Genomic DNA, 17,174 nt, shown 5'->3' on the forward strand with positions numbered 1-17,174 from the left:
CAATTGCAGGAGGTTAATGCTGTGACAAAATCAGATGCCTATCTGATTCTTAGAATTGGTGATTGTATTGCAGTAGGGTGAGTTAAATTTGTGACTAAGATAGATTTGTGAAAGGGGTATTACTGTGTGCCATTAACAGAAAGAAGCAAAGAAGTTTTGGGATTTGTAATCCCATCCGGGCTGTACATGTATGATGTGATGCCCTTTAGGATGAAAAATGCTCTAGGGACTTTGCAGAGAATGATGAATTTGGTAATTCAGGGATTGAGGTACATAAATGCTTACCTAGATTGTTTGATTATAGGAACTCGTATCTGGAAGGAGCATATGATGAAATTGAAGGAATTATTTACTCATTTGTCAAAAGCTAACTCACTGTTAATTTGAGCAAGAGTGAGTTTGGGCATGCAATTGTCATGTACCTGGGTTATATTGTAGGACAGGGACAATTAGGTGGAGGCAAAAGTTGCAACCATTTCTAATATTCCTGCCCCAATTTATAGGAAAAGCTTACAAACATTTTTAGGAATGATTGGCTATTATCGACAATTTTGTAAAAAAATTTGCAGATATTGCATTCCCTCTCACGAAATTAAGGAAGAGAGAAAAATTTATTTGGTTGGAGGATTGCCAAGAGGCATGCATAAAATTAAAAGTCACCAACCTGTACTTAAGTCCCTGGACTTGGGGAAGCCTTTTTCTCTAGCTGTGGATGCCATGTTGCTGTAGAATAAGGAAGGTGATGAGGTTGATCGTCCTGTGGCATATTTTTCAAAGAAGTTCAATGAACATCAGAGGAAGAATTCGACAGTTGAAAAAGAACTGTTGGCTTTACAACATTTTGATGTCTATATATGTATAGCACAACGACCAAATAAACGGATCAGAATCTTTTAGTTTTTCTGTATAGAATTAAGAATAAGAATAGACAGTTATTGAACTGGAGTTTGATTTTACAGGAAAATATGACCTAATGATAACCCCCTATTAAGGGGAGGGATAATGTAATTGCTGTTTGTCTTCTTTGTTGTTAAAATTTGTAAATGAAATTCTTGATTGTGCTTTTCATGGAAAATTGTACTTGCCTTGTATTATAATATTGCACTTTCGCTAACCTTTAGAATTTTGTTCCTGCCAACCAAAATTTTATTTGTTGGTGGGAAGTGTTATGGACCTTGGACAACTTTATTTTTGACTGAGGACATGACTGAATACTGCGGGGGATTTGACAGCTGCTAGGAGCTGTAATATCCCTGGCTATCATTAGGGAACATTGGCAGCTGTCAAAGGATGGCAACTATCCGCTGAAAGCCCGTGGGCTCGCAGGAGAGCAAGCCCGCGGCTGTTAACCTCTCTTCTCAAATGGAGAGAGCTGGAGGCATGCGCTGGGCAGTTTAAAAAGCCATCTGGAGCTGTATGTCAGTGTGCTTACCCAGTAGTTTCAGTGGAAAAAGGGAGACTGAGCTACTTTGTTCATGGGTATCAGCACTGTTGTCCCGACAGCAGTTTGGGGAACTCTGATACCCTGAGTGTATGTGGGACTGACCAGTGCCTCTTCTGTCCCCTTTCAAGAGGAGGACATCAGGATTTATTAAAAAGTGTATATATTAAGAAAAGTTAAAATTATAAAAAAAAACTATCCTAAAGTTATTTTAAAGTGCTTATTATCAAGGGGCTTACTAAAAAACAGTATATATTAAGAGGAGGACATCATGTGACAGGAGTCAAAGGACCACTCCATCCAGGATGTCCAAAGGAGAGGACTTGTGTGGTAGAAGGTCACTTGGTAACCCTAAAGAGGGCTTTGAAAGACTTGTGTGATAGAAGGTCACATTAACTCCAAAGAGGGCTTCTGAGGAATGAACCTCGTGGTGACCAGGAGGTTACTGTGAAATTTCCAGGTGAAGAAAGTAAAGCTGGTTGTTGCCACATTCGACACTCAAGCAGTCTCGTGTTCGCCTGACAGGGTTTAAAGTCTGTTTCTTCTTGACAGACTTGACATGACTGAATTTTGATGATTTTCTTTTCAGGGCATTTCAGCTTGGACTTTAATGGTCTAGGTTTTTTTCCCACAGGAGCTGTACAATAATCTGTTGTTTATATAGAGTTGCCATTAAGGTTGGTGTTTAGGTGCTCAGTTTATCGGGTTAATTCTATTATCTTGTTAGTTTGTTAATATATTTTGTTAAACTTAACCCATTTGTTTATGTGCCTCCCAATTGCTGCTAGAGAGCTTTACAGAAGAAGTAACTGATGAAACAAATCAAACCAGTTCACAGGGAGATCAGGACCTGGCCTTACTCAGGTAGATAGAGTGGTGAAGAAGGCATTTGGGATGTTGGCCTTCATAAATCGGAGTATTGAATTCAACAGTTGGGATGCTATGATGAAATTGTACAAAGCATTGGTGAGGCCAAATTTGGAATACTGTGTGCATTTTTGGTCACCAAATTATAGGAAAGATATAAATAAAATGGAGAGAATGCAGAGAAGGTTCATGAGAATGTGGACAGGATGTCAGGGTTTGAGTTACAGAGAAAGGTTGAGCAGCCTGGGGCTTTTTTCTCTGGAGCATAGAAGATTGAGGGGGGATTTGATGGAGGTGTTCAAGATTTTAAAAGGGACAGAGAGAGTCAACGTGGATAAGCTTTTTCATTTAAGATTGGGGGATATTCAAACCAGAGGCCATGGTTTGAGATTGAAAGGGGAAAATTATAAGGGGAACATGAGGGGAAATTTCTTCACGCAAAGGGTGGTTGGGATGTGGAATAAGCTTCCGGCGGAGGTGGTTGAAGCAGGAACGTTATTTACATTTAAGGAAAGAATGGATAATTACATGGAGGGGAGAGGATTGGGGACCAGGTGCTGGTCAGTGGGACAAGGAGGGTGGGGATTTGTTCTGGAAAACAATGAAGGGATATCAAGTTCAAGATTATACATTTACAACCTGGTGAAACAGCGTCTCTCCTGACCATGGTGCACACACAAAAACACAATGTGCAATACATAGTGATCTCAGAAATTATCAAAATAAATATAAGTTGTCCTCCATAATGTTTGGGACAAAGATACTTTTCTACTTTATTTGCCCCTATGCTCCAAAGTTTTAAATTTGTAATCAAACAATTCACATGTAATAAAAGTGCACATTCCAGATTTTATTCAAGGTTATTTGTATGAATTTTGGTTTGACCTTGGAGAAATTACAGCACTTTTTATACATAGTTCCCCCATTTTAGGGCACTATAGTGTTTGGGACATTTGGCTTCACAAATATTTGTGAGTACTCAGGTGTGTATAGTTGCTTCATTAGTGCAGGAATAAGAGAACTAGGCTTGCTTCTTGGCTTTTGATCACCTTTGGAGTCTGTAGTTACTATTTTTCAACATGAGGACCAGAGTCAATGAAGCAATTATGAGCCTAAGAATAAAACAGTAAAATAAATCAGCCAAACCTTAAGATTCCAAAATCAACAGTTTGGAACGTTAAGAAGAAGGAGCATATTGGGGAGGTCAGTAATATTAAAGGAACTACTAATAACAGAAGAATTCTCATTGTAATGAAAAAAAAAATCCCCAATTGTACATCTGACAGATCAGAAACACAGTTGAGGAGGCAGATATGGCTGTGTTAATGATTACCGTCCACAGAAGACTTCATGAACAGAAATACAGACGGTACGCTGCAGGACACTGGGATGATGGTGGTTGCCTTGAATCCTGCGGGGATAGTGGACTGCTGCTTGAGGTGTTCTAAATATTCATTATGACCTCCATTAGTTGGGCTGCACAGAACTTCAGTACCTGACTGGTTATGTTATCTGGACCTGCTGCTTCATGTGGATTCACCCTGAATAGGATCTTCCTCACCTCAGTTATGCCTGTTCCTCAGGGGGAGAAGAGACTTCCTTTGATTGGCTTGTTTTTCTCATCAAAATGGGCGTAGAAGGTATTCAACATGTCAGGAAAGGAGGCAACATTGTTGCTGACTTATAGTTAGTTATGATTTGAATACCCTACCACATGTGTCCCATGTTGCTAGTGTCACACAGGTGTCTGTGGATTCTCTCCGCATACCCACGCTTTACCTTCCTGATTGCATAGGAGGGTTCATGTGATTTTAATACCATCTGTCTCCTGACTTGAGCGCAGTGCCATGAGCTTTGAGTAATGCATGAACCTCCGTCTGATTTTCCTTATCCTCAATATAATTTCATCTATCACTAGTCACTGTGCTCATATACTGATCGATGTTGATATAGTTGTTGTAGCTGGCCGCCTCCCATAATCCAGTTTGTAGCTTTGAAGCAGGCCTGGAGCACTGCAGGCCGGGTCCTGATCTCCCTGTGAACTGGTTTGATTTGTTTCATCAGTGGTCTGTAAGAAAGGATTAATAGAATGGATTTGTGATCTGAATATCCAGGGTGGGGGCAGGGGATAGCCTTGTATTCTCCAGGAACATTTGTGTGGACCAGATACAAGATATTCTCTTCTCTGGTTGGAAAATTGACATGTTATTGGAACTTCGACAGGACTGTTTTTAAGTTGATGTGATTGAAATTACCTGCAACAGTCGTACTGCTGTCAAGGTGAGTTTTTGGGCTTCACAGATGGTCCCATAAAGCTAGTGGATGAAAGTAATCTTGAGATAAATCATCCATTGTGATCTTATTCAATGCAGAGCAGTCATTGGGCACTCTGCTTTGATTTTGATTTCATTTAAAATTTAAATGGCATAAAATTATGATGGCATTGACTGAGCATCTTTTTCAAGAACCATTAACCTATTTTGCCATTTTCTGGACAAATAATATTTGAGTAATTGGTCTGTGGTTTGCTGTTTCCCCTTTCCTTTTTTGCAAATATTATCTTGCAATTAGTTAATTTTGGAAGATTATTACAATGCTTCCACTATATGCAGAGGCATATTTGAACTGTGCAATGTATTAGCAATTTTAAGTGCTTCTTACTAGTTTTTATTAATGGATATTGTCCAAGGATTTTGCTAGCTTTTTGATCTCATAATTTCTCCAGTGCTCTCTCCTTATTTGTGAGATTTTCAGCTTTATTAGATTCTTGGTTTCCTCTCTGTTTCTGGTGCCTTGTATGGTGAAGATGGATGAAAAATGATTGTTAAAATCTCACAGATTTCCTTTGCTGCTCCTTTTTCATGAAGTTTGAGATTACCTATTACCTTGTCTCATTACACAAGGCAACTTTTAAAGTAAGGTTTTGTCATTATTTCTCAGATGGAGATCTTGAATGATTTCTGTGTTCTTATAATCCAACCTTTACTTTGGGAATTAATTTGCCCATTTTCTATGAACATTTAAATCTCTCATAATTACTTTATAGCCTTTAGCCCTTTTATGTTTTGCAACACTGCCCACGCTAAATATACTGCATGTATATCAATGATCATCCTTCACCACTGGCACTATCTCTTTATTGTGAAGTCCTATCTTTCATGTCCTGACTATACTGATGAGAAAGTTATTTCTCTTATTACTTGTTTTTTTTTCTTGATAGCACCTGACATTGGTGTTCTTTGTAAGATTAGCTACCTTCTAATTTTCTTTACGCATTCCTCAATTCTGCCACTTCTTGGTTGTAATAAGTATTTCACATTTATTTTTAATATTTATTCCTTTTCCATCATCTGTTGAAACATTTGCTTGTTGGGGATTGATAGGATGTGACTAAGTGCTGTTTTGCTCACATCAGGGTGCTCCAAGTTTTTGCACTTATTCAACGTTTCTATTTGTACTATTTTCAGTGAGAGTCCTGAAACATCAGTTGGGAGATGGAATCTTTGTTGTTTATCCTCTCCAATTCTAGTTGTATGCTCTGAAGATATGGTATATTGTTTTCCATTTATTCTTAAGTTCAATAAAAAGTCTTGATATAATGTTTTTTGGATTAAAATTTGGAAATTCAATTAAATTATATTGAGTAGGTTACAAATGATCAAATGTCATTTAGATAATGTGATTAAATGTAAATGTTTCACTTTAATGAAGTGTCTTTTACATTGTTTTTTAGAATTCAGGATGGATTTCTCATCTTTCGTTGGTGGAAAATATATAATCCCAAACAGAAACAGCATGGTGAGTTACTAATTCCAAAATTTGCCTGTAATAATTTTGCTCAGTAGTAGCTGATTCCTAATTCAGAAGTCATAATGCAGCTTAATAAGGTTCTTTTTAATGTTTAGAAAAGATTTATCAATGATAATGAATTGGATGTATATTCCCTCTTTCTGTACCTTCTACTGGAGGTTAGTTATTCACAAGAAACTTGCAAACCTTAAACATTGTAATTCATTAAAGCCACAAGGTTATTTTAATGTCTTGTTGACAGCATTTTCTAAATTTAACTTTTTATGTATCTGAATTCTAGCATTTTTGATAATTGAGGAAAGCACATTTATTATATTATTAGCATGCATGTGCTTGTGTTTTCCCAGGGTTACGTGAAATATTTTACAAAAGCAATAATCTTGTAGATTAAGTCTTGGATGGTTGAAATATATTTAATTGCCATACTTGTTTTGCACATCAAGGTTGAAATGCAATGGAACTCTGATTTAAAATTCATAGTAGGTTCGGAAGAAACATTTCCTTTAGAGTGGGAAGCAAGGACAGAAGAGAATGTCATCCGTGGATAACGTTGCAAGTAACGAAGATCTGGCAATCTGTGGCACTCCATTATCAAACCGGCGACATAGTTGCGGGCCACCACAAGATCAGAAGTTTCTGGTGGCCGGGGGCACAAAGATCTCTGGGAGGCATGTGACTTCAGAGGTCGTGTGATAATGCACCGTCTGTAATTATTTAAACTCCTGCGAAGATTCCATTAAACACCTCTGTTGGTTCAGCTCTGTTGTGTTTTATTCACTGCAACACTTACTACATGGGTGACCCCCAATGGTCCAAATAACTTTTTGGACCACACTATGGATGCGCAAAACGCTGTTGTGCTCAAACTTCCAGTATTTTGGACCTTGCAGCCACAGGACTGGTTCGAGCAGGCCGAGGTCCAGTTCCATTTATGTCAGATTACTGCTGACACAACAAAGTGCTATTATGTCGTTGCATCGCTGGACCAAGAAACCGTGAGACGTATTGTCAATTTCTTACACCAGCCTCCAGCCATCGATAGCCATGACGCCATCAAAGTCCTGCTCATACATATTTTCGGCCTTTCCCGACACAACAGAGCAGCATGACTTCTCCATGTGGACGGCCCGGGTGACCATACTCCTTCTGAACTAATGAAAGAGATGTTGACGCTCATGGATGGACACAAGCCCTGTCTGCTTTTCGAGCAACATTTTCTTGAGAAAATGCTAGAAGATTTCCAATTGCTGCTTCCAGATGAAGACTTTAATGACCCCCATTGCTTAACAGCTTATGGTGATGAGTTGTGGCATGCTAAGCAGCAAGGTAGACTTTCAGTTGGGCACGTAGCGGTGCCTCAGCAAAGAGCATGAACCCTGCCAATCTAGATAGCAGTGCGGCTTCAGACTCGACTGGATGCAGCGCAGAGAGCAGTGGTACTATTATCATCAGAGATAGGGAGCTGCAGCCCACCACTGCTGTCACCCTGCACGTATCTGGGAAACGCTGAGGCCGACCATTGATAGTGGCTGTGATGGCTGGCCACAAGGACAGCCTACTTTTCCTATGGGATCGACACTCATTCTGTCGGTTCTTGGTCGACACTGGAGCAGAGATTAGCATGTTTCCCTCCTCCGGCCCAGACACGTTCAGGAAAGAACGTGTCTGCCAATAATAGCAGCATCTGGACGTATGGGTAATGGACAATTCCACTCAATTTCGGCTCATCGAGGTTTAGCTTGTCCTTCACCATTGCTGATATATCACAGCCACTCCTGGGACCTGATTTTTTTTTTTAAGAAGGTGACTCCTTTCTAGTAGATTTCAAAGGTCGCAGCCTAGTTAATTCAAAGACTTCTGAGTCCCTCGCCTTTAACCCTGTAGTGTTGCCCGCACCTTACCTCAACTCAGTGACATTCTGTGACAAGGAATACGTCAGAATCCTAGCTGAATTCCCCAGCATTATTACTCTGCAGTTCTTGATGGCCCAACTGAAACATGGAGTACAGCACCACATTCCGACTCATGGATGTCCCCTGCATGCTCGAACACACAGCCTATTTCTGGATAAATTGCGGTGGGCTAAAGATGAATTCCCCACTCCAGAAGCTCTTGGGCATCACTGCTGCATATGGTATCTAAGGAGTCTGGAAAGTGGAGACTATTGCATCCGAACGACAACACTGCTGCAGATCGCTACTGGTTCCCCAAATACAGGATTTCTCTGCATTCCTTCATGGTTCTAAGATTTTATTCAAAATTGAACTAGTGCGCGGGTTCCATCAAATCCCAATTGATTGTAAGTGAGTGTTCGTGTGTGTCCCACAGGTTAAGAACCAGACCAAGATCGAGGTACAAAGCACAAGTTTATTTTCAGGGGATGCAGATGGAAGAATGAGATCGAAATGCTAAATTAACTTGAACACCCAAAATATGCAAGAGGATAGATATACATTGTAGGTCATGAGGGAAAACCAACAGAACTTTGGAAATGCCACAAATGCACATTCAATAAACAATCAGAGTGGAGGTGATGGTACGTCAAGCTAACTAACCGCGGGACTCATCCCAACGTAGTACGAAAGGTGATACTCACGGGCCACGAGTAGTCAAAAAGAGGGAGAGCAAAGGGAAACCTGATCCTTTATAACCCTGAAGCAGGTATTGGAGGGGAAAATCACTTGGGGCCAATGGCTCAAACCCAAGTACAGGGGCTTAACTGGGTTCAGCCCAGGTGATTCACCTGGGCCAATTGGGTGAAGGTCAGGGCTAAGTCCAGACAGGCTGCTTGGACTCCAGCTCTGATAATTTAGACAGGCCAATCATGAGCATCACCTTGATGGCTTGGAGTGAGTCTGACCTTGATTGGCATGCGATGTTTCCTCCGAATAGGAGCGCATGTGGTGGCCACAATCTCTACTTTACACCCCATTTGGGCTATTTTAATTCCTCTGTACGCCTTTTGGTTTAAAAAAAAATGCACCCCAGATATTTCCGTGCCTATGGACACAGTTACCCAGAGCCTGGATTTCATATTAATTTATTTGGATGATATCCTTATCGCTACCCACTTGGGGCAGGAGCACTCTGTCAACTGTTAGCAGCTAGATGACCACAGGTTAGCTATCAACCTGGCCAAATGCCAGTTTGGCCTCGCATCAATCAATTTCCTCGGCCACCATATCAGTCAGCATGGAGCGGTTTCACTACCTCCGAAGCCATTCTACCATTAAAGGCCTGCAGGAGTTTGTTGGCATGATGAACTTTTACTATAGTTTCGAGCCAGCTGCAGCCAAAGTTATGCAGCCACTTTTCAAATTCTTGTCTGGACACCCAAAGGAACTAAAATGGAATGATGAGGCTGTGGCCACATTTGAGACCTTTAAAAGCCACTATGCTTGAGCACCCAAGGGTTGATGTGCCAACGTCTCTAATGGTAGATGTGTCAGGCACTGCAGTAGGTGGGGTCCTGGAGCTGCTCATCAACGGCATCTGGAAACCCCAAGCTTTCTTTAGTCGTCATTTGAGACCATTGGAGCCTATTGTACTGCTGCGTAGCAATGTTGGGAGTTTGACATCATACACACTTTGGCTCATCCTTTGATTAGGATGTCAACGAGGCTCATGGCAGGCGAATTCATGTGGCTCGGCCTGAGAAAGCTAGGCAGTGCTTGGGCAAGGACATACATCCAGTGTCAGACCTCAAAAGTTCATTGCTGCACCAAAGCCCCACTACATGTTTTTGCACCCATGCAGCACAGGTTTGAGCACATCCATGTGGATATCATCAACACACTGCCCTTTTTCAAGGGCGCTACTCAACTCACCAGCTCTTCAGCGCTTGACGTCCTGCTTTGCGGAAACTGCCAAAATGTTTGGCCTGGAAGTCAGCCTGAAGAAAACTGAGGTCCTCCATCAGCCAGCTCCCCACCATGACTACCAGCCCCCCCACATCTCCATCGGGCACACAAAACTCAAAACGGTCAATCAGTTTACCTATCTCGGCTGCACCATTTCATCAGATGCAAGGATCGACAATGAGATAGACAACAGACTCGCCAAGGCAAATAGCGCCTTTGGAAGACTACACAAAAGAGTCTGGAAAAACAACCAACTGAAAAACCTCACAAAGATAAGCGTATACAGAGCCGTTGTCATACCCACACTCCTGTTCGGCTCCGAATCATGGGTCCTCTACCGGCACCACCTACGGCTCCTAGAACGCTTCCACCAGCGTTGTCTCCGCTCCATCCTCAACATCCATTGGAGCGCTCACACCCCTAACGTCGAGGTACTCGAGATGGCAGAGGTCGACAGCATCGAGTCCACGCTGCTGAAGATCCAGCTGCGCTGGATGGGTCACGTCTCCAGAATGGAGGACCATCGCCTTCCCAAGATCGTATTATATGGCGAGCTCTCCACTGGCCACCGTGACAGAGGTGCACCAAAGAAAAGGTACAAGGACTGCCTAAAGAAATCTCTTGGTGCCTGCCACATTGACCACCGCCAGTGGGCTGATAACGCCTCAAACCGTGCATCTTGGCGCCTCACAGTTTGGCGGGCAGCAGCCTCCTTTGAAGAAGACCGCAGAGCCCACCTCACTGACAAAAGGCAAAGGAGGAAAAACCCAACACCCAACCCCAACCAACCAATTTTCCCTTGCAACCGCTGCAATCGTGTCTGCCTGTCCCGCATCGGACTGGTCAGCCACAAACGAGCCTGCAGCTGACGTGGACTTTTTACCCCCTCCATAAATCTTCGTCCGCGAAGCCAAGCCAAAGTAAGTAAGTACTCAACTCTTCACAATAGTAGGTAGGCCATTAGATGGCCAGAGGTTGTCCTGCTCTCCACACCTCCACCTTAGCTTGTGCAAGAGCCCTCATCGCCAATGATATTGTGTGTTTTGGACTACCCATGCACATCTCCTCTGATAGAGGAGCTCAGTTTATGCCCAGGTTATGGTCCACAATCACACAGTTGCTTGATATGCAATTGCATTGGTTGACAGCCTATCATCCCCAGTCCAATGGCTTAGTGGAATGTTTTCACTGTCATATGATAATGGCTCTCATGGCACATCTTAAGAGACTGCATTGGATAGATGAATTGCCTTGGGTACTTTTAGGTATGCATACCACACCAAAGGAAGATCTAGCTATGTCCTCCGCACAATTGGTGAATGGAGCCCGCCCTAACAGTCCTGGTGGTATCATTCCGGCAGCAGGAATCTCCCACTCGGTACTCACACGTTTAAGGGAGAAGATGGGTACACTGCCGCCTATCCCAGCCACCTGGCATGGGTCTACAACTTCATACATTCTGTCTGAACTCGAGGACTGCCTGCATGGGGATGCACACAGGACACTGTTGCAATGGCCATATGAAGGTTTCTTCAAGGTGGTACAGAATGATGGCAATACGTTTGTTATAGACATTGGCAGCAGGCAAAAAAATGATTTTGGTAGATTGCCTTAAGATGGAATATGTGGATGACAGCCAGCTCATTCTAGTCATATAGGTTAGACTGTGGTGTCATCCCAAATCTTGGGGGGGTGGGGGGGGGAAGTGCGGGACTTCAGAGGTAGGTGATTGTGATATTGTGCCAACTGCCATTATTTTAACTCCTGCGAAGATTCCATTAAACAGTTCTGTTGGTTCAGCTCACAGACAACTTCTGTTGTGCTTTATTCACTGCACCACTTGATACAAAGGCAACTAATTAAAAGTTCAACTTTCATATTTATTCAAGAATACATGTATGACATCATATACAGTCCTGAGATTCTTTTTGCTACAGGCCAGGCAGCTGCAATAAAAGCTAATGCATTCAAAGTGACCCAAGAGATATAGGAAACTGGAAGAAAGTGAAAACCTTAAAAAGCAGCACAAAACCACTAAGAAAATAAAAAAAAGAAAGGAAAGATAGATCATGAGTAAATCAGTGCAGCATCTAAAAATAGTAAATATTTTTGTAAATATAGAGATCAGATTTATTGTCAGAGTTGGCATCACATCCAACTCTGAAATTCTTTTTCCTGTGGGGGAGTAGTGCAATAAAAAATTGTACACAGTGTACACATGTAAACAAATAAAGAACTGTAAACAGATAACAAATGTAAACAAACTGCAATACAAATATTTTTTTTTAAATTACTAAAGTGCAAAAGTAAGAGTCCTGCTAAATACCTCTTAAATATATAAAGCAGAAAAGAGTTTCTAAAATAAAACCAGCCCCTTAGAAGATGAGAAGGGGGAATTAATGTGCATTGTGGAAATGCCTGAGGTCCTGAACATTATTTTGTATCAGTCTTTATAATTGAAAACTCTAATAGTATGCCAAAAATGGCTGTTAAGGAGGCATTTGGAGGATCTAATGAGTTCTATTGTTGTTGCATTCAAAAAAATTAATGTTTAAATTCATTTAAAAAAAAACATTTTCAGTTTCATTTTTTTAAGTTGCCATGATTTTGGGAAAAGGTGTTTTATATGTTCATTCATCCAAGATTGTATTTGTCTTTTTTGTTTTAGATCCAAAAGCAGAAACCAGATTATACATAACAGTGAATGGTTATGAATTCCATGTTTACAATCGTTATGACTTGTATGCACATTTGCAAGAACTCTTCGGATTGGAACCAACAATCATTCCTAAAAGAGAAAATACAAAGATCAGAAAGAGTCAGGAGAAAGCAAAGTCTAAACTTGAAAGGTATGGATACTACTTACTAACTCTTTTGCAATTAGCTTGATTGACGAGAATAATGTTCTTAAACATGTGTGCTGCTATAATTTAGCACCCTGTTCGTACACAAATTTAAAAAAAAAAGTGAGTCTCCGAAATGAAACTTGAACTTGGAACTTTTTATTTTAAATAGTGACCAGTTCAGCCAAGGTTGATGCTGCATAAAATACAATTTTAGAAGTAGTTTGGTCTTCCCATTAAACTCTTGGAGCACGAAAACAGACCCACAGGCCTAGCTTGTCCATGTTGAATATGTGTCTTCCTGTTTTAGTGCCACTTGCCTGCATTAAGTCCGTATCCCTCCAAGCCCCTCCCATTCAAGTGTTTCTTCATGAAAGCTAGCAAACCTGCTTCTGCTGCTTTGGCAGATCATGCCATGTGGCCATCATAAAAACTGATACCTCACATCCTTTCCAAATATCAATTCCCTCACATTATGGTTATACCCTCTCGTTTTAAATTTTCCTACTCTTGGAAGTAGACCATCACTTTTAACCTTTTGTATGCTCTCATAATTTTGTCAACCTCAACCTCCTAAACTCAAAAGAAAGCAGACTAGTTGTGCTTGACTCAAACTCAACTTCCTTAATTCTGGCAATCACTTTGAAAAACTCTTCTGTATCCTTTTGAAATTTATAATATCCTTCCAATAGGTTGGCAATCAGAACTGTACATAGTATTCCAAGTGTGGCCTTACCAACAGCTTATATATTTTCAATATGATGTCCCAATACTTGTATTCAATGCCCCAACTGAGAATACTAAGTGGTCCAAAGACTTTCTTCACTACTCTTTCCACTTTTGCTTCCATCTTTAAAGAAATATGTACCTGCATCTCTAAAACATAGAACATTACAGCACAGTACATGCCCTTCAGTCCATAATGTGCTAACCCATAAATACCGAGCAAAATAAAACCCAAATCCTCTCTACCTCATAACCCTCTATTTTTCTTTTATCCATGTGCCTGTCCGAGAGTCTCTTAAAAGGTCCTACTGTTCCAGCTTCCCCTACCACCCCTGGCAATGCATTCCAGGCACCCACAACCATTTTGTATTTATATATATATTAAAAAAAAATACTTCTGATATCTTCTCTAAACTCTCCTCCCCCTTCACTTTTTGCAAAAGGCCCTCTTGTGTTTGCTTCTCCCCGTCTGGGGAAAAAGGTGCTGACCGTCTACCTACCTTGTCTATGCCTCTCATAATCTTGTATACCTCTATTAAGTCACCTCTCATCCTTCTTCACTCCAAAGAGCAAAGCCCTATTTCAGCTAACCTTAGCTCAGAAGACATATTTTCCAATCCAGGCAACGTCCTGGTAAATCTCCTCTGCATCCTCTCCATAGGTTCCACATCTTTCCTGTAATGAGGTGACCTGAACTGAACACAATATTTTAAGTGTGGTATCATCAGAGATTATAGAGCTGCAACTTTATCTCTCGACTCCTGAAATGAATCATCCGATTAATGAAGTCAAGCATACCATAAACTTTTTAAACTATCCTATCAACCTGCATAGCGACCTTAACAGATCTATGGATTTGGATCCCAAGATCCCTCTGTTCATTCACACTGTTAAATATCCATAAACCATGTTTTCTGACTTCAAGTTTGACCAATGAAAAAGCATCACCTCACAATTATCTCCTTTTATCACTTTTCTGCCCAACTCTGCATCCTGTCTATATTCTATTGTAACCTACAACAGCGTTCAACACTATCCACAAAACCTTCATCATTCATATCATCTGCTAACTTACTAACCCATCCCTCTACTTCTTCGTCCAGGTTATTTATAAAAATCACAAAAAACAAGGGTCCCAGAACATATCCCTGCAGAACTTGATTAGTTTCTAACCTCCAGGCAGAATACTTTATGTTTACTCCATCTTACTGCTTTCTACATGCAAGCCAATTCTGAATCCACACAGCCAAGGTTGTCCACAACAACATCTAAGGACACTGAACAGCTGTGGAAGGCCCTAAATTGAATAACCTGCTACAAAACCAAATCTGGTGCAATAGCAGATGGCAAAGCCTCAATCCCAGAGGAACTCAATGCCCGATTTGACCACAGTAACAATGAAGAACCACCCTTCTGAACCCCCACATCCCCTGATGATCCTCTTTGTATCCAAGGATGATGTGCATGCTGCCTTCAGGAGAGAGAATCCAAGGAAAGCATCCAGTCTGGACAGAGAACCTAGCTGAGCATTAAAAATCTGTGCTATAAACAATCTCACTCCAGCAGGGCATGGTACGCACCTGTTTCAAACAGGTGTCAATCATACTGGTGCCCAAGAAGAGTGCAGTAACCTGCCTTAAAGTCTATCAATCAGCAGCACTTACATCAACAAAGTGCTTTGAAAGGCTGGTGTTCCTGTCTGAGCGGTGACATGAATACACTCTAATTCACCTATCTTAGCAGCAGGTCTATGGTGGATGCCATCTCACTGGCTCTAAACAAAGCTCTGGAACAGGGCTGGACAGCAAAGATGCATATATCAGGATGCTCTTTATCGACGACAGTTCAGCATTTAACACCATCATCCCCTCAAACCTGGTCAGCAAACTCCCAAGACCTAGGACTCAACACCCACTGTGTAATTGGATCTTAGATTTCCTCACTTCCAGACCACAATCAGTGAGGATTAGTAAGAACATTTCCTCCACAATATCCATCAGTACCAGTTCACCCCAAGGCTGCGTTCTTAACCCCCTGCTGTACTTGGCATTGGACATTTTGGTTTCCGCAGTTTGGCGCTTGCATTTTGGCACCGGACATTTTGTGCCCGCAATTTGGCGTTGGATATTCTGGCACTTGCATTTGGTGATGGACATGGGATTTAATTTATTATATTTTTAATTAATTAAATATAATGAATATAAAATTATTAATTTATTATCATTTTTATTAAATATAATGGAATAACATCTCTGCATTCTCATCACCTGTGGTGGCATCTCTCCACCCCCCTCACCTGTGGTGGTATCTTGGCACCTCCCTCACCCACAGTGGCATTTCGGCACCCCCGTCACACGTGGCAGCATTTTGGCATCCTCCTCACCCCATGGTATGCTAGACTAGGACTTGATGGGGCAACATAGGTCTTCCGACTGTGGCTCGGTATGCCAATAACACCATGTACAAATTTGCCGACAATACCATGGCAGTGGGTTGTAAAAAGAAAGGCGATGAGTCAGCATATAGGATGGAGGTTGAAAATGTGGCTGGTGCATCAACAACAACCTTGCACTCAATGTTACCAAAACCAAGGAGCTGATTGTTAACTTCAGGAAGGGAAATCAGAGGTATCCGATCCAGTGATCATTGGGGGATCAGAAGTGGAGAGGCTGATCAAATTTAAGTTCTTGGGAGTCACTATGTCTTGGAGCCACAATATCAATGGCACTGTGAAAAAAGCACATCAGCGCTTCTACTTCCTCAGGAATTTGCGGAGTTTTGGTATGACACCAGGAACTCTGGCAAATTTCTACAGAATGTGATGGAAAGTGTGCTGACCAGCTGCATAATAGTCTAACATGGGGACACACCATCCAGCATACACTCTGCTCTTGCTGCTGCCATCAGGAAAGAGGTATAAGTGCCACAAGACTCACACCACCAGGTTCAGGAACAGCTGTTACCCCTCCACCATCAAACTGTTGCTTGTGTACTTTATTGATTTTAAAAAAATATTCTCACTGTATTGCACAGTTTGTTTACATTCATTATCTGTTTCCAGTTCTTTATTTGTTTACACATATGCAGTTTATTTTTGCACTACCAAAATGTGTAATTCTGCCTTGGCCAGAGGGAAAAGAACCTCGGGGTTGACATGTCATGTCACTTAAATGTTTACATATGCATGTTGAGTACAGATTTTTGCATCACTAATAGGTGGTAATTCTGCCTTGCCTGCAGGAAAAAGGGTTGTTTGTGATGTCATGACAATAAATCTGAAATCAAATAAAATCAAGGTTCCATGGATTCCATGCCTCATGACTTTCTGAAAGACCTTGTCAAATGCCTGATTAAAATCCATATACACCACATCTACCACCCTACCTTCATCAATTTATTTTGTTACCTCCTCAAAAAAACTCAGTTAGGCTCATGGGGCATGACAAAGCCATGCTGACTATCCCTGAGTAGGTTCCTCTTGTTTTCAAAGTAAGCGATGCCTTGGTTCAATTTACCCACATGCAGCATTTTGCACTTCCCTGAGATGAACTCCATCTGCCGTTCCTCAACCCAGTTCCCCATTTGATATTGATCCTTTTCTAAACCCAGGTCACCTATTTCACTCTC

General features: G+C 41.4%; 1 protein-coding gene across 5 annotated transcripts in view; it reads left to right on the forward strand.

Annotated features, from left to right (window-relative positions):
* The window catches only part of kiaa1109 (KIAA1109 ortholog), a 479,529-nt gene that overhangs the window by 45,469 nt on the left and 416,886 nt on the right, over nt 1–17,174 (forward strand). For all 5 annotated transcript variants that reach the window (XM_069925175.1, XM_069925178.1, XM_069925177.1 and 2 more), the window contains 2 exons: nt 6,042–6,106; nt 12,647–12,827. In XM_069925175.1, the coding sequence (XP_069781276.1) occupies nt 6,042–6,106; nt 12,647–12,827 (246 nt within the window). The remainder of the gene's footprint in view (nt 1–6,041; nt 6,107–12,646; nt 12,828–17,174) is intronic.

The sequence above is a fragment of the Narcine bancroftii genome, chromosome 3 (assembly GCF_036971445.1).
Source record: "Narcine bancroftii isolate sNarBan1 chromosome 3, sNarBan1.hap1, whole genome shotgun sequence".
NCBI lineage: Eukaryota > Metazoa > Chordata > Chondrichthyes > Torpediniformes > Narcinidae > Narcine > Narcine bancroftii.